Source organism: Tasmannia lanceolata, unplaced genomic scaffold (genome assembly GCF_043159265.1).
Source record: "Tasmannia lanceolata isolate RefF3 unplaced genomic scaffold, GAP_Taslan_0.1 ptg000002l, whole genome shotgun sequence".
Classification (NCBI taxonomy): domain Eukaryota; kingdom Viridiplantae; phylum Streptophyta; class Magnoliopsida; order Canellales; family Winteraceae; genus Tasmannia; species Tasmannia lanceolata.
Genome location: NW_027518679.1, coordinates 37,357,878 through 37,383,470, shown reverse-complemented (window position 1 = coordinate 37,383,470; position 25,593 = coordinate 37,357,878). Strand labels below are relative to the sequence as shown.

The 25,593-nt window shown below is 35.8% G+C and overlaps 1 protein-coding gene across 3 annotated transcripts; it reads left to right on the top strand.

The window, feature by feature from the left end:
• The first annotated feature begins 966 nt into the window (after window positions 1-966).
• NAP7 (non-intrinsic ABC protein 7) lies at window positions 967-24,779 on the top strand. 3 transcript variants are annotated; one of them, XR_013246375.1, is made up of 8 exons: window positions 967-1,325; window positions 2,054-2,104; window positions 4,513-4,734; window positions 14,764-14,886; window positions 17,601-17,777; window positions 18,603-18,700; window positions 24,255-24,318; window positions 24,414-24,779. XR_013246375.1 is itself a non-coding variant. In XM_077376683.1 (8 exons), the coding sequence occupies exons 1-6, from the start codon at window positions 993-995 to the stop codon at window positions 18,687-18,689; spliced, it is 993 nt and encodes a 330-aa protein (XP_077232798.1). In that variant the 5' UTR covers window positions 967-992; the 3' UTR covers window positions 18,690-18,700; window positions 24,305-24,318; window positions 24,414-24,779. The 3 variants fall into 3 exon arrangements, 2 of the variants coding, with proteins under 2 accessions (XP_077232798.1, XP_077232799.1); XM_077376683.1 differs by having other exon boundaries at window positions 24,305-24,318; XM_077376684.1 differs by lacking the exon at window positions 24,255-24,318.
• Window positions 24,780-25,593: the final 814 nt, after the last annotated feature.

Genomic DNA, 25,593 nt, shown 5'->3' with positions numbered 1-25,593 from the left:
TGTCATAAAATGTCGGGTTATTTTAGGAAATTTTTGGGTCATTTAAAGAAAAAAAAAGTGGGATCATGCTAGAAAATGTTGGGTCACGTAAAGAAAATGTCGGATCGTTTCAGGACCCGAGTTGACCCAAATTTTCACTATTTTTATTTTGTAAAAATAGTTCGACTATATTATTTGCATTAAAAAATCTGTTTTTTAATCGTCGATTAAGTTCATTTCATGAAAGATTCAAATAAAAGAATTGTCTGACTGGTGGTCAACGGTTGTTGATCTCGCTATCTCGACAAAGGTTGCTTGCTTGCAAGAATGGCCCGATAGAACACAATTCATGACATGTAGAACTTCGAACGGCAGGAAAGGAGCAAACGCAGCAGCTAGAGAAGAATCAATGTCAAAGGATGAAGGTGAGGACCGAAGAAAACTCAGCATTAGTCTGTAAAAAATGTGAGAAATGAGAAAGAAAGAGGCAAAACCGCCTTTAAGGGCATTTTCATCTCTCTCTCTCTCTGACGTGAAATCAAATTTCCCCGCCATTCGTCTGTAATTTCAGAAATAAAATGTAATTTATTTATTTTCCCTAAAATTGACTAACTTTAGGCAATTATTTCATATTTCATATTTCATAGCCAAAGCTTATGATGATAAAATAATTAAATTTGCTGAACTAATATTACGTTGCACGAGTGTCACATTTACAATAGAAATTCCCACATTTTGGCCAACTTGCTTTCTATGGAATCTTTTTCTCCAAACTAATCAGCATAAAATAAACGGTCTAGATCAATTCTAAGGTGGGACCCTCTATCCCTCACCTCATTGTATTACCCCGAGGTCGCTCTCTACAACCTCTCCGCCAGCATTCCTATTTCCTCCGGTTAAAATTTTCCGTGGCATTTCCGTAAAATTATATTAACTTATGGGGGTTTTCGTTACAATCAACCATCCTTTAAACCCCTCTTCACCCTCATTTTGCTCCAAATATTTCAGTCCCGATGGCTCTTTCTCTTCCTTCCTCCCTCTCTTCCTCTTCTTCTTCTTATCTTTCTCTTCATTCTTATAGAAATTCACCCTCGAATTCCTCCATATTTACCATCTCTACCCCCAAATCTCTCCACTTCACAACCTCTCACTCTCGTTTCCACCGTGGCCGTCGATCTCTCAGACCAGACGCGAGCCTAGCCGTCGATTCTCCAACGGCTTCAGGAATTAATCGCTCTGAAGAATCTCGGAAACTGATTCTGGAGGTGAATGATCTGACGGCTGTGATTTCCGAATCGAAACAGGAGATCCTACGTGGCATTAATCTTTCCATCTACGAAGGAGAGGTCTATTTCTCCAACTCAATCTCGTTTTTTTCCCCTAATTTGAATGCACCATCTGTTTCTAGGGCTAGAAACCCCGAAATTTCGGGCGAAATTTGGTACTGGCGATCGAAATGGCAGATTTCTTGGACGAAATTACTGAAATTTCAGGCGAAATTTGGTACTGGCGATCGAAATGGCAGATTTCTTGGACGAAATTTCGAAATTTCGGTAATTTCGTTCTAAATTCTTTAACCGAATAAAAAATTATTATTAAACACTAATCCGTAGTTAGTTGTGATTATAAACACTAATTCGTTATTAATTGGGGGAAAAATTGCATTTTCTTGCTAAAATGATTGGTTTTAAGTGAACAAGTTCTTCAACCCTTGGAACTGTTTAATGACATGTGCACAATCTGTTTTTAGGGCTAGAAATTATTCGGATTACAAAACAGAGATTCATAATAGGAAATTGTGCATTTTGTGGCGCTATTTGCTAATTCGCACGGTGGATTTATGAAAACTAATCCGTATTTAGGTGTGATTATGAACATTAATTTGTTCTTAATTGGGAAGAAATTGCACCTTCTAGCTAAGATAGTAAAATGGATAGTTTGAACAAATTCAAGCTATTGTTCAAATAAACATTGATTGCTTTTTTTTTTTTTTTTTCCCACTCATTTGAATATGCGTGGTTTCTGTTATGCTTTAGTCTAATGCTGCTTGCATTTTGTTTTTTGTGTTTAGTAGGTCCATGCAGTCATGGGAAGGAATGGTTCTGGGAAGAGCACTTTTTCAAAGGCAAGTGAATTATGTCATAGCTTGAATTTAAATATTTAAACCGTGTATTTGAACCTATAAGTTGTACACAAGTTACTGGATATGCCTTCAAAGACAGGGAAACTCAATTCATTGTTGATCATTGGGAAATGCTGATCTTGGGAGCTCAATTTATGATTTATCAAAATGTGCATTCTAGGGATTCCTTTCTATTTGAGTTGATTTGATTCTTATTATTAGCTTAGACTGTGGCCTACTTGATGTTGATGAGCATTGGAAAGGGCTGATGAAGAATAGGGTTTTCATTCATTTTTTCCTCTGTTGTTATCAGTTTTACTCGTGTCCCATTGATCTCAACATCACTACCCTCACGGCCAAGGTTTTAAATTTCGGTTATTGAAATGGATGGAAACATATGAGATAGAACTTTAGAAAATGCTAGGATAAGCACAAACACATACTTAGAAACTATAACATAAGAAAGGAAACCATAGATAATGGTTTAACAACATCGAATACCTAGTGACGTGCATGACAATTCATGCCTGATAATTCATCTAAACAAAATTATGTAACACATGCTAATACACTGTACCACTAATAAACCTACGATTTTGGTTTTGATATGCGTTTAGATTTCGGTATGTGTTTCTGTGGGGATGGAAACTGTAACATTTCGGTCGTTTCGTGTCAATTTTGGTAGAACTTTTTAACCACTTAAGTTATAGGTTAGACATCGCCAGCCTATCATTTTAAGTACTAGTAGGAAGGGATTGAAACAAGAGCTCAACATTGCACCTTTCAAAAAAACGAAAAAAAAAAGAAAAGAAAAGAAGAGCTCAACGTTGCCATCATCACATCTTAACCACCAGTAAAAATGTTAAACCAATGAGCTCAGCATTTCCACAATAACATCTCAAGTTCTAGTCCATGTCATATTTTCAAATGGGACCGATTGTGAGGTTTTATCCCATGATATCCAGTTATTGCTGTGTTTTGTGTTTTTCATTGATTTTTTAGAGGGTTTCAGCCTATAGCTTGATTCCCTTAGGCATCGTTGATGTTGTAGATTTGGTCCCAGCTTACAAACATTTTTTTAAGATTCCTTAACAGTTCTTTAGTAGTACTTGCCAAGATGAACTGTTTTCGTAAATGCGAGGACAGATGATGGTCTAATTGTGCCATGACAGCAAATATCATGACTCTTCAATTAATCTGTGCTGTTCATATTGATTTGGATTTTTCATAGTGAGCCAAATATTTACGTGGAGTGGTGTGTACGTTCTGTAATTGACTTGTTAGATCTGAACCACATTTTTTTACCTACCTTAATGTCACGGGGTGACAGTTTGGCTCACCACATCTCATTTTATAGGCATATTAGAGGCCCAAAACAAGCATGGAAAAGTGGAGTACCTTCCAAAAGCCTAGAGTTATATAGAAGTTTCTTGGAGAAGCTTCTAGAACCTTGTTTACATCTCTAGAATAATGTAGAAGATTCTAGAATGTCCTAGAATGTTCTAGGTATCTCTAGAATTATGTAGAGAACTCTAGAATCTTCTAGACTCTCTAGTATTATGTAGGTTATTCTAGAACCTTCTAGAACTTGGTAGAAGAGTAGAAGGCTCTAGAAGTAGAGGCATGTGAATATTCCGGAAAATATTTAGATATTTCGTAAAGAATGTACTTGGAATATCCTTAGAATACTCTAGAAGAAGAAATGTGTAGAAAGGGGTTTAGAAAGTTCCCCTTATGCCTATAAAAGGGGGAGAACCCCTCATTTGTAGATGACCTCAGAAAGTTGTAAACATCATTCAACTAATAGAAACTCTCTTTCTGAACTCTAAGTGTGTTATTTTACTCTTAGAATTGCTCTAGTTGGGTACAAGGCTGACTTGTGCTAAGCATTGGGGTGCTAAGTGCAAGTGCCACACGGTTTTAGCTAACGGAATTGCTAGGCCCGTGACACTTGAGCATGACTTACTTGTTGAGGAATTCATATGAAGGTCATATTCTTTGGTTTTTCTGTAAGATGGATGTGCTTCTCTATCGTTGAGTCTGAAAGGCCATATTTCTATAAGCCTTACGTATTTTTCTTAAACACTGCCTTCGTTTTTCTGTTCCATTGGTTTTCTGGAACTAATATGTTCTGTTTTTTGTTAAAACATTCAGCTTATATCCTCAACTAATGTCTGGTTAGGAATCTATAACTGACACTCATGTGCTTTTGGTGGACATATGTATTTTCTTTGGGTTTAATATTTTTTCTTTGTTTGACATCACATATGAGTTTTTTTGTTAAATATGTAATCAAATATCTGATGCTTCTCACCAATATTAAACATGGTTGGCTATCATTTCTTTAATATTTTTTGCCGGTCCTCACTTTGTTGTCCAAAAAGTTTTGAATGGAGCTTTATGTATTACAGGTTCTTGTTGGTCATCCAGATTATGAAGTTACAGGGGGTAGTGTTGTCTTTAAAGGTGAAAACTTGCTTGGCATGGAGCCAGAGGAACGAGCACATGCTGGGCTTTTTATGAGCTTTCAGTCTCCAGTTGAGATCCCAGGAGTAAGCAACATGGACTTTCTGCGTATGGCAGTCAATTCTCGAAGAGCAAAGAGTGGTCTTCCTGAGCTTGGTCCTATTGAGGTATAGATTCTTTTGTAGCCTTCTCTTGTTATTCTTGAGATGTGGTTTCACCTCTCGTCTGTTGTCTTATCTCATGAGCTTCATTTTATCCAAATTTCTTTTTAACATTTATTTGTCACATTGAATATCACGTCCTTAAGACATCATTGCTCATGCAACACAATTGCTTTTATCTCGAAACATAAAACTTTAAATGGCTTGCAGTGGAAGTGAACTAATACTCAGAAGTTAGATTGGTTTCTTGTATAGATGCCGTTGTTTTTACTGAGATTTTGTGGCTCATGGGTATTGGGCCATGAGTTAAAAGTATAGTCAAGTAAACCTAGATAAACTAGCATACTATGAACGAAGAGATAATTTTGTCCAGGCTCAACTTCAATATCATAGATTATGTGGTATTTATATTCAAACCTGGCAAGAATTAAGTGAAAAAGTCTATTTTGCCTTCATGCTCAAGAACATAATAGATCAACATTCTACAATACTGTGTGTAAAACTGTCCAACCCTTGGAAGACTAAGTGATGCAGGACAATACCTAATTTAGGGAAAATCCTACACTCCTAATGGGATAAGACTTTAGAACAGTTTAGGGCTTACACAGAAGACTAAAAGAACACTTAACAACTAACCTAGGGTTGAATTAATGCCTAATTAATCTATGGACAACAGCAATAACGAGACCTAAATAGCAAAAATAATTGTAAAGATCATAATTAAGCACGAACTAAACCTTATACAAATCATCAAAGCGATAAAGATTCGTGAGATGAATTGGTAATAGAAGGATTAGTCCGAAACTAGGCCTACGCATGCAACCAATTAAAAGAACTAAAAGATAATGTAAAACCTATCAATTAGATGTAACAAAAGCATGAGAAAATAATAATAATCAATGAAGAAAAAAAAATTCCAGTAGCAGGAATTGGGTCAAAATAGTCCAGATTTAGGCCGAGGCGTATTTTGGTAATTTCTGTAAATTTGGAAATTGAGAGGAACTGCTGTCCATATCTTAGGTAAGGGTTTAGGTAGGTAAAAGAAAGGTAATTCTAGGGTTTAGGTTCTGATTTGATGGTAGGTTTAGGCTATGGATCTTTAAAAAAGGTTTCCGGGCTTGAAAAGGGTAAAACTTGCAATAGGGTTCAAAACTGTTTGAAAGTTGAGATTCTTGTGAGTTTTAGGTGAGGTTTAATCACTAAAACAATCCCTCGAAATCTCAAAACAGGATCTTGAAGAAGAAGAAGGGAGATCTATGGATTTTGAGTTTTTCTAGTTTTAGGGTTCAAGAACAAAGAAAATAGAAAATCTGATTTAGTAACCTTGTTTGTCCTGCTTTGATTGAAGAAATAGATGAGAATAGATGAGAGGGGATGAGAGAAGATAGTTCCAAACCACAAGAAGAGAGAAGAAGAAATCCCAAATTTCTGGCTTCAAGCAAAACGTTAATTATATTCAATATTCAAAAAGTCCCTTACATTGTTTTTCATAGGATGTATTTATAAGAAAAGAAACCCTAAAAGATAACTTAAAACCTAAGAAACTATTCTCAACCATTATTCTAATCCAAAGTAAACTAAATAAAGTTAAAAACTTACAAAAAATAGTAATCCCATAATAGACCTATCATGTAAACACTCATAACTTGCTCAAAACACATCCAAATCATGTGATCTTGGGCTCATTAGATACGTAATTAAAAAACTTTTCTAATAATACCAAAAACATGCCAAACAATAATAATTTGGTGCCTAAAAAGTAGGCTATAAATAAAATGACGAAAATAGAAAGTAAATAATAAAAAAAGACGGCCATGTCTGTGGCCCATGCTAGAGTCTTCGCCATCAGTCTCGTCCACGTCCGTGCTTTTAAACCTTGAATCCTGGCCCATTGTTGATGTCCCCATCACTAAGTGAACTCCCATTAAGTCTAACTCTTCTCCTTAGGCTGGAGAAGAGATGTCCGTGATTCCCATCTTGCTTATCAGAAAGTCAGAGCCGTCCTCCCAATGAGTTTGACATATTAGCTGCTTAGTTTTTTCACTACTGATATAAGTAATAATCTCATTAGAAGTTACTTGCCCTTTTATATAATGCTTGTCAGCTTCTTTATGTTTAATCCTCCAATGCAAAATGGAAATGGCTGCGATTAGGGTTATTTCCCAATCGGCATTATTGAACACTTGAAATACCTGGAATAATTCTACCACTTCTACTAGGAGTAGCTTTTTAGTGCTAGCCGAACGTTAAGTCATGGATTTTGTCCAATGTCGAAAGGGTCCTTATTTCCATGTTTCCTTGCTAGATGAGTGTACTTGTTGTTTCTATGCGTTTCATCTAGTCTTATATGCTGTTTCTAGCAAAATATGTGAATTTCCTTTTGCCAATTTGGAATGTGTGAATTGCTTCCCCTACCAACAACATAAGAAATGCTAGAGCTTGAGTTAGTAGCGTTTCTACGCATTGCAATTGAGAAGCAGCATAGCTTGTTCCCAACGTTCCACTTGTTTTCAAGCATATGTAGTTATAGAGTAGTGCTTCGATCGAGATGGTCAAAGCAAAACAACAGAAAAACACTACACAAAATAAAATAAACATCAACTATGGTCCTCGTGGGGAATGAAATCCCTAACCATCAAGGAAGGTCTATTCACTCCACTATGGGCCAAAGCATCCTCATCTCCATTAGTTGACTGAAAGGTGTGCCGAAAAGTCACAATCTGCCCCTCAATATAGTCAAGGACATCCTCAATAGCATTTGTAAACTTCCGTGGGAAACCCCTTGTCACTAACCCAACAGTTAACATTCAAAGAGTCACCCTCAGCGACCAGAAAGTCTAGAGAATCTTTAACCACGTAGAGAATGCTGGTTTTGAGTGCAAGAACTTTCGCTTCATTAGAGTTTACCCCAACCAGCCCTAAGAATGCAGCCCACGTAACTCCCCTATCATGCCCACGAAGAACTACCCCGATTCTAGCCGGGTGGTTGGGCGGGGGGGGGGGGGGGGGGGGGGAGGGATGTGTGGAGGGAGGGAGGGAACCGCCTTGCAAATTGCAAGAGCTGACTTGATTTATTACTTCTTTGATTCATTACACATTTACTACTCCATTGTTTACTGCTCAATTTTAATCTGTAGAAGTCATTTATCTTTTGTTATATAGGGGAATGATAAATCGACCCCCTATGTGTCTATCTCTCTCCTTTGTCTCTCTCTAACCCAGAGGAGAGAGAAAGACACATAGGGAGTCGATTTAAGATATTTGGGGGTCGATTTATCACTGCCCGTTATATATTATGGTGCAATGTTTAAAAGACGACCGAGATGGTTGATACATTAGAAAAGTGAAGAAGCTACAAATCAAAGAAGAAAAATCACGGGGGAGCGTGTCATAGATCTCCAAACTAGTCCGGTCAACTTCTAATAGGGTGAGGCAATCTGCCTCAATGTTAGCCAATCTGTAACGACCCGAGTTCCAGAAGCCTGAAGCCCGGCCCGTTAATTGACATATAACAATTATGCGGAAATAAACTCAACATTTGAGCTGATTCAACCATGGGATAATGTAATTGATGTCTCAACATCTCATTGGAAATACATAATTAAAATAACTCCAAGTTTTAACTAATACATAACTAAAAAGACTAAAGTAATTGCATAAAGGAAACTAGTCCTAAAATTTCTCAGGCGTGTCGCTCTTTATCTAGTTCCCATCCTCGGCGTGGTCCTCCTGTATGTAAGTCGTGTCCACATTTGAAATATTATTGATGTGAACTTCAACCATAGAAACTCATAAGGGAAAAAAACTTTTATATCATTTAAAAGCATAAAGGAAATTATTAATATTTCATTTAACATATGCCACAACTTATTCAAATGCAGAAAAATACTGGGAACATTACATTTACAATAGATATTCTTTTATTAGTTTTCCTTGGGATGCTATGACAATAAAAGTTACTCACTCTCTCTCTCTCTCTCTCTCTCTCTCTCTCTCTCTCTCTCTCTCTTGCAAGAAAATTTATGCGAAATGCATCATATGAATATCTCATCCTAAGGCAACCATATGCACATTGCTAGTTGAAAAGGTATGAATGCCAATACCCAACTCTCGCACAACCCATGCCTATGAGAAGGTTATAATATATCACAGTCATCATAACATACCCAGTCCTCCTGATTTACCGGTGTGTGAAATGGGTGCCTAGTCCAACTGATTTACCGGAAGCGACTTAGGCGGACTCTGCGCAGGCCTTAATCCTTAGTTTACAGAATAAACCCCGCCATTTTCATAGATATACGGCATTCCATAGTGCTATGCAATGCATGGGTCCTTAAATCATTTCCTTCTTGTTTTGGAAAAAAACATTCAAATAGGTTATACACTTAGGATCTTGGTTTGCAAAACTATGCATGGATATTCTTGAAGGCCCATGATGCATAACCCCTCCTTTCATACCCGTCTTATCATTCTTTTAATTACGAGTTTCAACATGCTAAGAGACACAAACATGGGTACATTTTTTAGCATGGCCGTATGAGAGTACATTTCTTAAGATATCAAGAAAGAGCAAGAATAATTGTATAAACATGTACTTACTCTATTTCACACATTAGAAAAAATAAAGAACTCATGTAGCTCATTTTATTAGATTTAATCTATCAATTCCGGGAATGATTTTCTAGTACAAAAACACATAAAAGAAGAGTCCCCTTTAAGTCTAACGTGAAAATTATGCATTCCCGCCATAATGCGGCAAGCAGTTTTTGAACAATATTTTCAGACCTCTAGATGATAGAATCTCAAAAAATAGTAAACTACAAAGTTGTAGATGTTTTCGAGATCTTTCCAACAAGTATAGGTACTCACAGATCGGACAAGCGGTTGAAAAGTTATGTCTGTTTTAGCGGTCTGTTTTTGTTAGTCCTAACTAGTTATGTTGGGATTTTCGCCAAAATGCAGTGGGTAGTTTTTGAACAATATTTTCGGACCTCTATATGGCAAAATCTCGAAAAACAGTAAACTACAAAGTTGTAGATCTTTTTGAGATCTTTCCAAAGAATATAAGTACTCACAGATTGGACATGCGGTTGAAAAGTTATGTCTGTTTTAGCGGACTGTTTTTCTTAGTCATAACTAGTTATGTTTGCATTTTCGCCAAAATGCAGTGGGTAGTTTTTGAACAATATTTTTGGACATCTATATGGCAAAATCTCGAAAAACAATAAACTACAAAGTTGTAGATCTTTTCGAGATCTTTCCAAAGAATATAAGTACTCATAGATCGGACAAGCGGTTAAAATGTTATGTTTGTTTTAGCGGACTGCTTTTGTTAGTCCTAACTAGTTATGTTTGCATTCCCGCTATAATGCAGCGGGCAGTTTTTGAACAACATTTTCGGACCTCTATATGGCAGAATCTCGAAAATAGTAAACTACAAAGTTGTAGATCTTTTCGAGACTTTCTAACAAGTACTCACATATCAGACAAGCGGTTGAAAAGTTATGTTTGTTTTAGCGGACTGTTTTTGTTAGTCATTGTCCGCTAATGAGGATATATTTTCAAACTATAATATTAGGTCTTTTGCAGCCACCTAATTCCCAACATGCCATTCTTAGTATGTCTTTTAGTCAATCATTCTTAGCCAACTTATAGAATGTCAATATATATATATATATATATATATATATATATATATATATATATATATATATATATATATTCTAAACATGATATGTGCATAAAATCTTAAAACATATTATACTTCATCAAATGCACGTTACTGATCTAAGATTAGGCCTAGCAGTGAGTAGCTTTAGTTAGGCTTAATTGGGCCTATAGTTTCATTAGTATGGTCTCACATTCCATGTTTTAAGTGTATGGTAGTGTAGAATTTCAAAAGAGGGTGGTACTGCGTTAAACATAAGTCTCATAGAGATAAAAAAAAACAAGTTCAATTATTAGTAAGCTTCCACGTATGCTATTACTAATATCAGGAAGCTTTCTTCTTTCACATAAACTGAAATATGAGAGATTAGTATTAGAAATAGCATACATGCATTTAAATGACATGAAAGCATAATTTTCACCTACCTATTGTGTTTCTTCTTCTTCCTGTCTCTTCCTCTTTCTCTCTTTTCTACTTCAAACAAGCCACCGAATAGAAAATAATGGTTCTTTGCACCCTCCATAATATTTATAAAGAAAAGGCTAAGGTAAAGTCCCTATGCAATTCTCTTTCTAAATCAATTAAAAATAATATCCTAGAGACAGCCATCCAACTACTCTCATAAAAGCTAGCTTATCTAAGGTCTTGATAGTTGGACTTTGCCAGAGATGGTTGAAGAGATAAGCCTTATAAAATATAATTTGTTGTTGCAAATTTCCCAAGAAAAGAACATGCTCTTTGTTTTCCACCTACAAATTGGTGCTTGGTTAAGATTAATGTGATTGAGAATAAAATATAGAAACTTAATTTTATTAGCTAGTGGGTCATAAAGACCTTCATGCAAAATCCTAGCAAAACTTGGGGATAGAATTAACTAACCCTACAGTATTTCATGGCTAACCATATGTTTTTACTTGGCTGACATCTATGAGTAATGATTATTAGATTCAGAAAATTAAACCTACAAAATATAATTGTTGCCTCTTATGTTAAAGGCACCCTATCGCGTAAAGAAAACTACTCATGTTTTTGTTTTGGTAATGACACTCCATCTCTACCATAAATAAAAATAGATAAATCCTAATATGTGTGCGCGGGGCCAGTTGTTACACAATCTCCTAAGCAGGGGCAATAGCATTGTATTGTCTGATTCATGAGGTTACATTGAAGTATCTTTATTGTCAAAATGAGTACTAAAGGATCGCATTGGATTTCTTACATTACCATCCATCAAAATTTAGCTTCGCCCATCCTGGGTCTGGATGAATCCAACTAGGGGTAATCGTCTCAACCCTTACCTTGTAAATATCTCCGACACCGTCTGAGATCTGAGCTAGAGGAAAACTGGAACCAAGATAACAAAACCGATACAATGGAGCACAGCGGAACATTATTTTTTAATGATAATGCAGAATGAAATGTTTTGGCCAGAATTCAATATGTTCTGGTCTGTTCCATCATGTTTCATTACGGTTGAAACAGGATGGAACACCCTGTTCTATTCGAAATAGATCCAGAATTTTGAAAAAATTCATGTCAAACAACCAGTTACTCCAAAAGCTTAAGCTGTTGGAGAAGGCGTTATTTAATCTTTTTATACTTTAACTCTCCCCCTCACTTTTGGTCCCTCTCTTTTAGGGTTGGCCTGCATGTGGCCCCTCTTTTGGGTTTGGCCATTGCATGTGGATTTTGCTATCAAGGAGGTTTGAACCCAGGCATTTACTCTGATACCATGTCAAACAACCAGTTACTCCTACTCCAAAACCTTAAGCTGTTGGAGAAGGCGTTATTTAATCTTTTTATACTTTAACAATTCCTAAATGTCCCTCCAATGGGTAGTTTTTTCGTTTTTAGTGATAGTTTTTCATTTTTTTACCATTTTAGTTTTTTTCTGATAGTTTTATAGTAGTTTGATGGGAATTTATGTCTTTTACCCCACCCCCCCCCCTCCCCCGCGCGCGAAAAGAAGGAAAAAAAAGAAAAGAAACAAATGAGGGCTATAAAACAACATCAAATGCCCTATTTTATTACCTCTTGAAAACTCTTATCTTCCTCAAATTCTTCCAAAAGCTTCAAAAGAGTTTTTTGTCAATTTTTTTATGTTTCTTATTCCAAAGCATTCAAACTTGATTTTTACTTGTAACATTTATAGTTAGCATTCTGTGTAATGAATGTTTATTTTCATTGATGTTTTACACTAGTTATTCATCAGAAAAGATGTTTTGCACTAAATTTCATATTAATTATGCTCATGAAGAGTCGATTTAGATGTCATTTTGGATGGCCTTGGATATTCTAAAACATTGGGTTTCGCTGAGGTTTGGATTGAAGGTGACAATAAGGTTTTGATTGAGATGATCAAGGCCAATAAGAAGCTTCGATGGTCTATAAGTTATTACTTGCTGGATTTAAAGGATCTTATTTCTGCGATCAAGCTGAGGTTCACCCACCAATATAGGGAAGGCAACCGAGTAGCAGATTCTCTTTCTAATTTCGCTTGTGATATGAAATATAGTCAAGTCTTTTGGGAATGTGACGTGGATTTGGCCAAGATTAATCACCATATGGCCAAGATTGAAGACAAAGGAGGCTATGATAAGGCTTGGGCGTGGAGCAAGTAAAACCTGACGTGTAATTTTGGATGTGTGTGCTGGCACATCAGCCAAGATGTATGTTACGTGTGTATGGTTTACAAGTGCGTAGTGTGCCACATCATTAATGTATGGGCAATTGGTGAGTTGTCATGACAGCTAAGCATGAGCTGTCATCCGCTTAAGGGGTTGGGATTTTCTATTAATAGGGGCTAGTGTAATAGGATTAGATAGTTTTTGATAAGTGATTGTAATTTTTGGAGAGAGTCTTGGAGGGGATCCAAGAAAGGTGTGTCCTCCAATGGAGGTTTACACGGTCCTCGGAGTGAGACATTCGGAAATTTCTTTGGTTGTCGGAGATCTTGTGGAGTGTAAGATCCGATTCCTCATCGTGATGTGATCTTGTCGAGTGCACTGTGCAAGTTCAGGCGAGGTTCTGTAATTCCTACTTCTTTCCTATCAATGTTTTCTTTGAAATATCATTCTTTTCTTCATTTTATTTCCCTAGATCTTGTGAATTTCAGTTCATGTTTGAGTTTCTATTCGTATATTTCATTTTCTGTTCGTGGTTGGTTGAGTGAATAACAATTCCAGGTCTATTTTTGAGTTCCACTCTAGAATTTGTAAAAGTCAAGTTTTTTTAATGTGAATCCTGCACGCTTTCTCCAAATTTCAGGTCTATACTTCAAGATTATAGATCTAGATCTGATACGAATTTTGTTTTTGAATGCTTGCACTCGCCGATCCACATCACAAATGGTATTGGAGGATACCAAAAAGGCTGAGTCGAGTTCTGCTTCTGCTCCAAATCAGAATGGAAAGACCTTCCTAGTCTTGCAATGGGTACTTTAAGGTGTGATATATTGGGAATTCTTAATATTCGGTCTATGTAATTTCTTTCTTGTTTTTTGGGTTGAGGCAAGAGGGCATGTCCTCTTGTATCTTTTTCTTGATATCAATACAATTTAAGTTGCCGGCTTGGCTCCCTAGATAAATTCCAGGTTAAAAGAAGAGTTAATTTCACGTCTGTGGCAGATGTTTAAAGTAGTAAAATGTGTTTTTTTTGTTAAATTTCGTTGATATAATGGTTTCTTATTTTTTTTTTAATATATTTTTTGTATTTTTAAGATTTTTAGCAATTAAAATTTTTCTCCAGTGGTGATGCCTCTTCCAAAACAGAACACTGGTATGTCTCGTTCCACTGAGCAAAATGACACGCCAAACAAAACGGTATTCATAACTAGGATCTAAGCAATCAACATTACTACATTTAAGTAGAAAGTCTAGAATTTAAATGAAGAAAACGAAAAATCGTGAATTCATTTGCACTTCTGAGAACTTTGCCATTTTTTGCTACTTGTAGAGGCCATTAAGCTGCATTATCTCTGCTATATGGAGAGAAAATATAGCACTAAAAGTGTTTGTTTTCTTGGTTTTAAGCACTAGAAACTGTATTTTCTCTCTGTATTGTTTCTCATTTGGAAACACTTTATTATTCATATTTTGCACACTAATTTCTTTTAGTGATTTGCTTGTTATTCTAAAAGAATATCATTTGTTTACTGTCTTTTTTTTTCCTTTTTAGCATCAATAACGTACACTAAAAATTCCTAGCCCTGTGTATATCTTTGCTCTTTCATTTTCATTTATGATTATTGGTTAGAGGCAGTTGACTGAGAATCTGTTTTGATTTGCAGAATCATTTACCTGCTATACTTTTTTTTTCTTCCAAATTTTCTTGATCCAGAATTGTTGCCCTTGTTTCCGTTATTGCAGTTCTTTGGTTTTCTATCTCCCAAGCTTGCGGCTGTGAACATGAATCCAAGCCTTTTGGACCGAAATGTAAATGAAGGATTTAGTGGTGGTGAGAAGAAGCGAAATGAAATTTTGCAACTTGCGGTATGTATGCAGAATATCATGACAAAATTTATATGATTTATGTTTCTCATGCATTTGAATTATATTTTTTGTAAGTTTTGATTGCCCTGCTAACATTGTGAAACAAACATATTCCATTCTCAAGAAACCATTATATGATTGGTTGGAGTTCACTTTAGTCTTCTGACACATGTAAACACAATATATAATATTTTTTTGATAGGTAAGCTGGGATCAGACCTGCGACCTCAAGGTTGAGAAACAAAGCCTCAACCATTGTACTACAGGCCTAATCCCTACAATATATAATATGAGACCTAATTAACTTAGACATGGGTATGCACCCACGGTATCAGATGATTTTTTTTTAATGGTCCCAATTAACTTAGCCTAGCAAAGGCTGGAGCCCAAAGGGAAGAAATAGAAATAGCATATTTTCTGTAAGCCCGCTTCAGGGCATCTACTATAAAATAGTATTTGTAACCTTTTGGGGACGCCTAGTCCCAATCATATTATAATAAATGGTCATATTTCAAAACAAAAAACTTAGACAAGGTATCAGATGATGTACCCAGAAAACCTAAGTGACTGACATATCTGTACAGTTGTTTGACAGTTGCATTATGTAAATATCACTTTATATTTTATAAGATATATGTGTATGTAAATATTACATAAGCATTTTATAATATTGTAGGCCTCCCTAGACGATTCCCAACATAAGTATTTTGTAATATTGTAAGCGCCTCTAGACAATTCTAGGCCTCCCTAGATGATTCCCAACATAAGTATTTTATAATATTGTAGGCCTCCCTAGACATAGGAGTATAAACTGTCTGAATAAACTCTCTATTAGTACACGATATAGATATATGATATATATAATTTTTTTTTGAAAGGATATATGATATATTATGTACTATTAATGGAAGTTCATTAGAGCTGCATTAGTTTGAAAACTAAAATAAAAAAGGATAAGTATGTGTTTTCCTAGAAGTCATGTCAACGTATGGCCAAGATTGAAATTTTATTTAAAGTCTTCCTGTCATACAGCTGGATGATAGATGTATAGGTATACATATTTCCAACTTTAGCTTAATATATAGGTTGACACATAACTTGATCAGGTGACTGGTATAGAGTGGCGCACTGGCATATCACTAATATTGATGTTCCAATCTGCTTTGTACAATTTTCAGTTACTTTATGGTCTCAGTATCCAACCCATGGACTGATTTATTGAGCAGAAACACTGATGGGGACATCAACGAAGGAGGTGGATTTAAAGTTTACAAGCGAATAAAGAATCACGGGAAGGAGAATGACTGATTTTTGCATGAGAGATGGACGTTCACACATGCTACATGGCGTTCACTCTATGTTGACATTTTTTCTTTTAGTTGTTTTTTTTATTATTTACTTTCTATTTTCGTCATTTTATTTGCACTATGTTTTAGGGCATCAAATCTTGTTCTTTTGGGCTGATTTTGGTATTTTTAGAAAGGTTTTTTGATTACCTATCTAAAGAGCCCAAGATTATGCGATTTGTACTTGATTTGGCTAAGTTATAGGCAGTTTTAGAATATGGTAAGGGTCTATTACGGGATTTACTATTTTAGGTAAGTTTTAGTCGAGGTTTTATTTATGTTATTTTAGATGGACGGCTATGATTAGTTGCTTGGGTATTAAGTTAGTTTTTAGGGTTTCTTTTCTTATAAATATATGTTATGTAAGCATTGTAATGGACTTTTGAATATTGAACCCTAAAATATAAAAACCCAAAATCGAATTATCTCCTACATCGTTTAAGATCTCATCTTGAAACTTTGAAGGACTTATTTTGGGATTAAACCTTAGCCATAGCAATCAAAATTCATAGTTTTACAACCCCTTTCGAGGCCAATCAAATTTTCACACCTTTCAAGCTGCAAAACTTGCTTTTGGAGATTGAAAGCGTAATCGGCCAACGTAGCAGCCCCCTAAACCTGAAAATCTGATTTCTTTCATCATTTAAACCTATTATCTTTCAACCCACAGCAGTTTACCCAGAATTTCCAGATCTGTCCAAATTGCCAAAATACCCTTTTGGCCTAAATTGGACCGATTTGACTCCGTTTTGTTGCTGCAGAAATTTATTACTGTTTTTTTCATTGGATTATTGTTGATTTTTCATCAAAATAAGGTTTAATTCATAGGTTTTGGTACTGTTTTAATTATTCTACTTGGTCGCACGTTTAAAACTCCGTTTTAGCCAAATTTTGCCCTTAACTAGTTACCCGAAGGGCCCTTTAACCGTCGACTAATTTGTTTAAGGCTTATTTCATGCTAATTGTGTTCTTTCTCATTATTTAATGCAAATTTAAGCCTCAATATTGCTGTGTCCGCCAATTAATTCTCCCTTAAATCAATCCTAGTTAACCAGTAGGTGTCTTTAGCCTCTTAAGAGTTAGCCCTGAACTTTCCTAGAACCCATTATCCCATTAGGGGAGTAGGATTTTCCCTCATTTAGGTATTGTCCTGCATCAAACACTTACAAACAATTGTATAGATTTAAACATCAGTGGAACTTAGCATTTATAAGCATATAATAAAAAGCTAAAAACAGTGTTATTGGTATAACTATATTGTACTTTGGTTGATACGTAGATGATATAACTAATGTTATGTACTTTGTTTATGACTTTTGGTTGATACTTTGTTTATGATATAACTTTTTTTTTTTGGGTTATTTTTAGGTCCTCGAGGCGGATCTGGCTATCTTAGACGAAATTGATTCTGGGTTAGATGTCGATGCGCTTCAAGATGTAGCAAAAGCAGTCAATGGTCTTTTGACACCCAAGAATGCCATTTTGATGATCACTCATTATCAACGGCTTCTGGATTATATCAAGCCTACGTATGTCCATATAATGGTAAGGGACATGTAAAATAATAAAACTTTGTTTATTTTTTAAATGCCTAAATCGGCTTGAATTTTACAAATTGATTTAACTTAAGTTTAAATGAGCTGCCAAGATGTTAAGTTTGGAATTTGTGATGGTTTAGTCAATTCTCCTAAAATACAAGGTTCCCTCATCCTATTGGTTTTGGACATTTGGTTATCTTAAGGATTTAAAGGTAATTTTGTTAACTTTTGTAGGCATCTTTATCATGAAATTTGGTGTGCTTTTCGTAATTTCGATGAGAGGCGTCTCTTAATGATTATCACCCAAGGAATCTTTTAGCTTTTGTCAGACCTGTTTAAACCCGTATAACCAGTACAGACTGGAAATTCTGGAAGAAAGTTGTCAAAACGTTTCAGTGATTCACATTTGTCGCACAAGCCATCCAGGAACTTGTGGCTTTTGACTCTACAAAGGTCTCAGCATGAATTGAATTGAAACCCAGCCAAGTACCTCATTTTCTTGAGTTTAAAAGTTTATCCTATCATCTGATTTTATGAGTTCTCCAATACAGAGTTTTTCATGTTTTTTGATAAACTGAGTTACCCACATTCTCTAACCGTGTCTTGATCTAGTCAAGTTGACTTGAAAGATTTTTCGTTATCTGACTTTGTTTTGAATGTGCTCGTGAGATCACTTTTATAAGGTTTTAATTACTATAAGGAATTTTTGTTGTTTCTGTTGGCTCTATAGTTAAGGGGATTTTCAGTCATTTCTGCCTAGAAACTTTAAGTTCTTGCTTTCTCTAAATTAGATCTTAATCTCATGTTACTCTATGGTTTGTTGTTTTGCCAGGAGGATGGAAGAATTGTAAGAACAGGTGATTTCACACTAGCAAAACAGCTTGAAAAGGAGGGCTACAAAGCAGTCTCTGCTGCATAGCTATGAAGCCTGTACGCAAATTATCTTGCCTTTTGTTTTTCTCTTTTCTTTCTTTTTTTCCTGTTCCTGAGTAGGGTAATAAATGGGCTGGATAGCCCCAGGGACTAGTAAAGCCCATTCCACGTTCATCTGGGTTTAGCCCTGACCTAATGCCCACTGTGTAGAAACTTAGCCTACTTTTTAGACCTTGTAGAATCTGTGATGTGGAATCTGGGCCTAAGTCACAAATATCATTCTTGGGAATTTCTCAGCAAGGGAAAATCTTGGGATACATTAAAATATTTTATTATTTTCGGGTTTATGTCAGGAAAAAGCTGATAAAATAAAATAAGTTAAAATTATGTACTTTAAGAACAAAATAAAAAATAAAAATATTGCGATATTATCGTGATATTTTCACAGTAAATGATAAAAAAAAATGAAAATATTGTTATAATTTTTAAATCTAAGGGTTATTTCGGGATTTTTTCGTTTTGTAAAAATGTCGCGATAAAACCGTGATATTTTGAAAAATGTCGGAGATATTTGTGACATATTTTGGGCCTTGGAGGTATATGCCCAATGTGCGATGACAAAGCACCATGGAAAAGTGGTCACATCATGGTTACAAATATCCCACCTGGTTTTCCGGTGACATTTCAGATTACCGCGGTGCCTGTGGCACACATGGAGTCATATGCTTGTAGATATGGTTCCTCCCCATGATTTAGCCGACACTTTGAATTTATTGCTGACCCGCGTGTCCTGCAGTGTCCGACACGACAAGTGTGTCCAGCCGTGTCGACACTCCTTTGGACACTTTTAAATATATTGAATGTGGGGGTGTGGACACATATTTGTGTAATAATCAATAATTTTGTGTATGTGTGTCACCATTCCAAGATATTTAGATGTTGCCATGTCAGACAATTCATTTTCGTGTTGAAACTCAAACACACGTATTCATATCGACAAATTATGATTATATGTACTTTCTATTTTAGCTGTGTCCCTGTTTCTAAATTCTAGGGGTTTGCCATGTCCGACACTCCGTGTCCGTGTCGACATACGACACTCGTGTCCGTGTCCACAAATCATAGGTTCCTCCTAATATCTATATATGTATTCTCATCAATTAAACTATGGAAATAGGAAGGATATTACAAAACATGCAATAAAGACAGCTCCAATGTTCAAAGGGATCATGTTTTCTATCAGCAACTTTCATAGCCAAAGAATCTGCTGTGGATTGACAAATTTTTTCATGGAAAAAAGAAAAACTGCAACAGCTTATAATCATTAAATTCTGATGGTTTCTATTATGGAGATTGATGTCTCTTAAACCTTTAAGATTTGGGAAAATGATTAAAAAAATGGGACTTTTAACTGAAATTATGAAAAAAGGGTTGTGTTGGCTAAATTATGAGAAAGGGGTGAAACGCATCTCAAGGCATGTTTTAAGACAAGAATGCCCTTTACTTGCTTTTCCCTCCACCTTTTTGAGAAACGGATCCCAATGCATTTCACAAACCCTATTCACCTTTTTTACCTTCTTCTTCCCCACGCCAAGTGTTGAAAGTCCATTGCCTTGGGTAAAACTCCATTGTACAGCCCCCTTCTAGGATGAATCCAGCCCATATTTTTCAAAATGGACTATACATCCCATACCATAGGATGATCCGAACCCCCCAATTGATGGGCCACAACATAAATAGGTTGTGCCCCAAAAATCATTTCCAAAGGATGACTCTAACCATCTGATTTAAAGAGGGACTCAGATTATGGAAACTTCTATAGATTGGAAGGTTGGGATCATCTATGGAAATAATTTTTGGGGCACAACCTATTTATGTTGTGGCCCATCAATTGGGTGGTTTGGATCATCCTATGGTGTGGGTTGTATGGTCCGTTTTGAAAAATACGGGTGAATTTATCACTGCCCTTCTAGAAATTATGTTCAATTACATAAATACGCTTGGCTTCTGACTTGGTGGTATTGAAGACCTATTGTTTCTTCATGAGAAAGAGCTTTTATATAGGTGTAAACCCGTATACTCCAGTATTTTTCAAAAAAGTACTGTACGGGTCACACCATAGGATGATCCAAACCGTCCATTAGATGGGCCACAATGCAAATAGGTTGTGCCCAAAAAATCATTTCCATAGTGTGATCCTAGCCCTCTAATCCATAGAGGAAATTCGGATTATGGAAACCTCTGTAGATTGAAAGGCGACGATCAGCTTATGGAAAACATACTCAAACTTCAAACAACATTTCATGTTTTGTATTTTTGTTTGGATAAAAATTGTCCATCCTCTCGAGTTTCTTTCCACTTTCTCTTGATCCCTAACTCTAAGCACTAACTATGTATAATACTACAATATAAGTCGGACTTAGGACACTTTGATGGAGGGTCCCACTCGACTCAAAATAGATTGTGACCTGGACTTAGAAACTAAGATCCGAAAAGCACTCCAAAAAGGATAATGGATCTAATGAAATACTATTAGAATGTATGAACCACTATTTATACCTCGGAACCATTACATAATGGTAAATAGTGGTTCTCATTGTATAATTAGTGGTTCTGAGTGTTTAAACCACTATGTATACACTCATTCTCACTTTTTATAGTGGTTTTGACTGTAATAGTATTTCATTAGGTATAAGAAGTGAGAATGAGCGTCTAAATAGTGGTTTAAACACTCAGAATGGTTGGGTATAAGAAGTCACAATTTATGGCCTGTAAGATTCAGAGGGCTAGGATCATCCTATGGAAGTGATTTTTTGGGCACAACCTATTTACGTTGTGTTCCATCACATGGACGGTTTAGATCATCCTATGATGTGGTCCGTACAGTACTTTCTAAAAAATACGGGACTACACGGGCACCCGCGGGTTTACCCAGCCCGGCTCAGTTTTGTTGGGACCCATACTGGCTGGGTCAAATTTCAACCGGTCACTAATTTAGTGACCCAGACCCGCAAATTACGGGCGGGTAGGGTGGACCCGCGAGTCCATGTCACTTTTTGCCAGCTCTATTTATGTTTGTTGGTAACTAATTAATTAATTATTATTTAACTAATAACTTAATTTAGATTTTTTGTGAAAATCGAACAACTGTTTGTGAGATTTTGGAGAGTTTAGAACCCTTGGAACCATTGGTTATTGGTTCAAAGGGTTGTAACAGTGGTTCCAAGGCTCTCAAACTAATAATTTTGAGATGTTTAAGAGTTTAGAACCCTTGAAACCATTAATTGTGGTTCCCAGGAATCTTGAAACACAATTAGTGCTCGAAAGGATTTAATTGTTGTTCCTTTTATCTAAATGTGATTCTGACTGTTTAAACCACTGTTTATAAATTCATGACAACTTTGAGACCCAATGAAATACTATTAGAATGTATGAACCAATATTTATACCTCGGAACCACTATTTATGCTTCGGAATCACTACATAGTGGTAAATAGTGGTTCCTAGGTATAATTAGTGGTTCTAACTGTTTAAACCCCTATAAGTATAATCATTCTCACTTTTTTATAGTGGTTTTGACTGTATCACTTTTATATTCTCACAATTTATACTCTCGGAACAAGTATTAGGCCTTCTAAATTATGAACCACCATAAGATCTGAGTGTTTAGACAACTATTTAAACCATTGTTCATAAATTTATGACAACTTTGACACCCAATGAAATACTATTATAATGTGTGAACCAATATTTATACCTTGGAACCACTGTTTATAACTCGGAACCACCACGTAGTGGTAAATAGTAGTTCCTAGGTATAATTAGTGGTTTTGAGTGTTTAAACCCCTATTTATACACATTCTCACTTTTTGTAGTGGTTTTGATTGCATAACTTTTTATTCTCACTATTTATACTCTCGGAACCACTATATAGTGGCTAGGATGGTATAAATAGATTATTTAAGTGTTTAAATAGTGGTTATGATCTTCTACATTGGGTCGTCAATGTATTTCCACATTCAGAACCACTATTCATACCATTGGAACCACTACTTAGTGGTTGCGAGGACTAAATATTGGTTCCCACATATCAACCGTGGTTCTGAGAACTAAATATTCGTTCTACACATTTAAATAGTGGTTCTGATTGTATATAGACAGGAGTTTCAACCGGGTTTTACTCTAAACGTAAACATAGAGGGCGAGAGAGAGATAGAGAATACAGATAGAGAGATGATGACAATACACCGTAGCATTGTAAAGAAGATGATTTTTTTTTTTGAAATGGCTAAGAGATGATGATGACAATAACAAATCCCTAACAAAACCATAAAAAATCCCTAACAAATAAAGAGGATGATGACAATACACCATAGCATTGTAAAGAACATGTTAAACCTAAGCAAATGTATGACAATGGCCTAGCCAAAGAAAATAAAGAGAGCTAATAAAATCTACATGTTCTCAAGGGGAGTTTCACCAGTCTTCAATGGAGTTTTAATGGAGTGGAGTTTTACAAAAGGCAATGGAGTCTCAGCACTTGGCATGGGGAAGAAGGTAAAAAAGGTGAAAAGGGTTGGTGAAATGCATTGGGATCCGTTTCTTACCTTGGTGGAGGGAAAAGCAAGTAAAGGGCATTCTTGTCTTAAAACATGCCTTGCGATCCGTTTCACCCCTTTCTCATAATTTAGCCAACACAACCCTTTTTTCATAATTTCAGTTAAAAGTCCCATCTTTTTATCATTTTCCCTTAAGATTTTTGATAAATGATGATTTTTCGCATCGGTTGTGAAAAGTTCTGCGAGAAATGGAAAACATGCTTTCCCGCTTACCTTGTAAATAATTAAATATAAAAAATGAGTTCATTTTTTCTTGTCTACAACTTTTGAAGCATCAGAAAATTAATTTTAATAGAAATAAAATAACTGAGAATTTTGTGCCTGTGTACGACCGTCAAAGCCCTCCATGGCTTTGGCATGAATACATTTTAGTGCGCTGTGTTTGTGTTGTTCCTCGCCTAGCGACACTTCAATCTCTTTCTATGGTTGATCTAGCCCATTGACACCCTTGTGTTATGCTACAAATCATTTTTATCCAATTATCCAGAATATTACCACTTTTATCTAGAGGGTGTTGATCTAAAGAACATTGAATTTCTGAAATGCGTATGGATTTCTATCTATAAAGAAAAAAATAATATTAAGCATTTTATCATATTCAGCAAATTATTGTTTCATTTGTTTTTAAATGGTATTAAATTTCTGAAATGCATATGGATTTCTATCTATGAAAAAAAATATAATACTGGGCATTTTATCATAGTCACCAAATTATTGTTTCATTTGTTTTTAAATGGTATTGAGTTTCTTATTAGAAAGTGTATTCTATGTTGTGATGTATAAAATTGGGAAATGATTCCATGAGATGCACCTATGAGACATGTGATTGGGGCATTGGGCCATTCCACATCAGTTCAGTTGTGATCTTCTTTGTTTATCTGCTGGGCTATTATGGTATGCTAAAGCCCAAAAGTTGCATTCATTAGATGATCTCAACTGTCTGCAAATGGACGGATGACAATAATTGATTAATGTTCACCCTCTTCTTACAGATGGTTAGGATCTATGTACGAGTGTAATTTTTCGTCTTTCTCATCTGCAGGGCGGGCCGACAAGGTGAAGATCAAGATCATGTCACATTCAGCATTTTACTGAATTAATCAAACCACTTCTCTATTCTAATCTAAAATGGATATTGATTCTTATGACAGAATTTCCATTACATTTGGTGGCGAATCTGGTAGCAGCAGTATGAGCATCAAGAGGGTTCCCACAATGGTTTCCAACTTCCAGAATGAAGAGGAGGAGAGTGAAGGAAGATGTGGCCGTTAATGCCTTGGAAACTGATATCCTCTTCAATGTATTGTTATTTTTCCTTGCCTTTCATCTGCTCGAGGAAATGTCATCGTTTTTTCTTTCTCTGTTCTATGTATAAAACTAATGTCAAGGAGGAATTTTTGGCTTGTTATTTTGTCAACTATGGATACCCTTTTGTAGGGTGCTCTCTTGCTGAGATAACCCTGCTTTTTTTAAAGGCTTTTCAGTTCCAAAAAAAGCCCTTTAACAGGCTTTCTATCTGGCTTTCTTGATTGTGTTTAGACGATGCAAGAGTCTGTGCATTGCCAATGTCTGTGGTCTCCTGGGAAGAATTTATGTTCCAATGTGGCAGCCAGTACTTGGTTAAATGTTGAATAGATGGACAAATATTTCAGTGATTTGACCCTCATATCCCCAAAAAATCCAGAATGAATTTTATTTTTTTGTCTCAGCCGAATGTTACTCTGCTCAAAAAACAAAAAACAAAGAACAAAAAAATGATTCTTGGATGTGAGTTTGCTGGACCCAACTATCTTCTCTTATTCATTTAATTCATGTGAGGTTGCTGCTCTCTCTTGCAAAATTGAGCCACAAATTAGTTTTTTGGGGGAATTGCTTAGCAGATCCCATAATACTTGATTAGAGAATTTTGCTTAAGGTCTGGTGATGGGCCTCATGATTGCATTTTGCTGGGATTACTGGTTTCTTGTAACTATGTGGGAGCGTTAAAAATTTAGGATTGCACTGAGAATGGTAGTTTTTGACAATTGCGTGGATTACCGAAAAGAAGGATTTGATTAGAGGGATTAGAGGATTGAGTTAGAGCCAGTTTAGAGCCGGGGGTCGCTCATGAATCATATACTGTAAAATTGAGGAGAGGAATGATTGCTTCATGTATCTTTTTCAAAGCTACACGAAGACACGAATGTGTTAGGCGACTCAGCCCCAAAGAGCCCAAGTGAGAGCTTCCTATAAGCTCATACGGAGATTTTATATGGTGTAAAGGCTTACTGTACTTTTTTGAAAAATACCAAACTATATGGGTTTTACACCATAGGATGATCCAAACTGTCC

Coding starts and splice junctions, on each gene's coding strand:
- NAP7 (XM_077376684.1), top strand. CDS start 993: ATGGCTCTTTCTCTTCCTTCCTCCCTCTCTTCCTCTTCTTCTTCTTAT. Junction 1,326..2,053: donor TTTCCATCTACGAAGGAGAG/GTCTATTTCTCC, acceptor TGTGTTTAGTAG/GTCCATGCAGTCATGGGAAG. Junction 4,735..14,763: donor CTGAGCTTGGTCCTATTGAG/GTATAGATTCTT, acceptor CCGTTATTGCAG/TTCTTTGGTTTTCTATCTCC.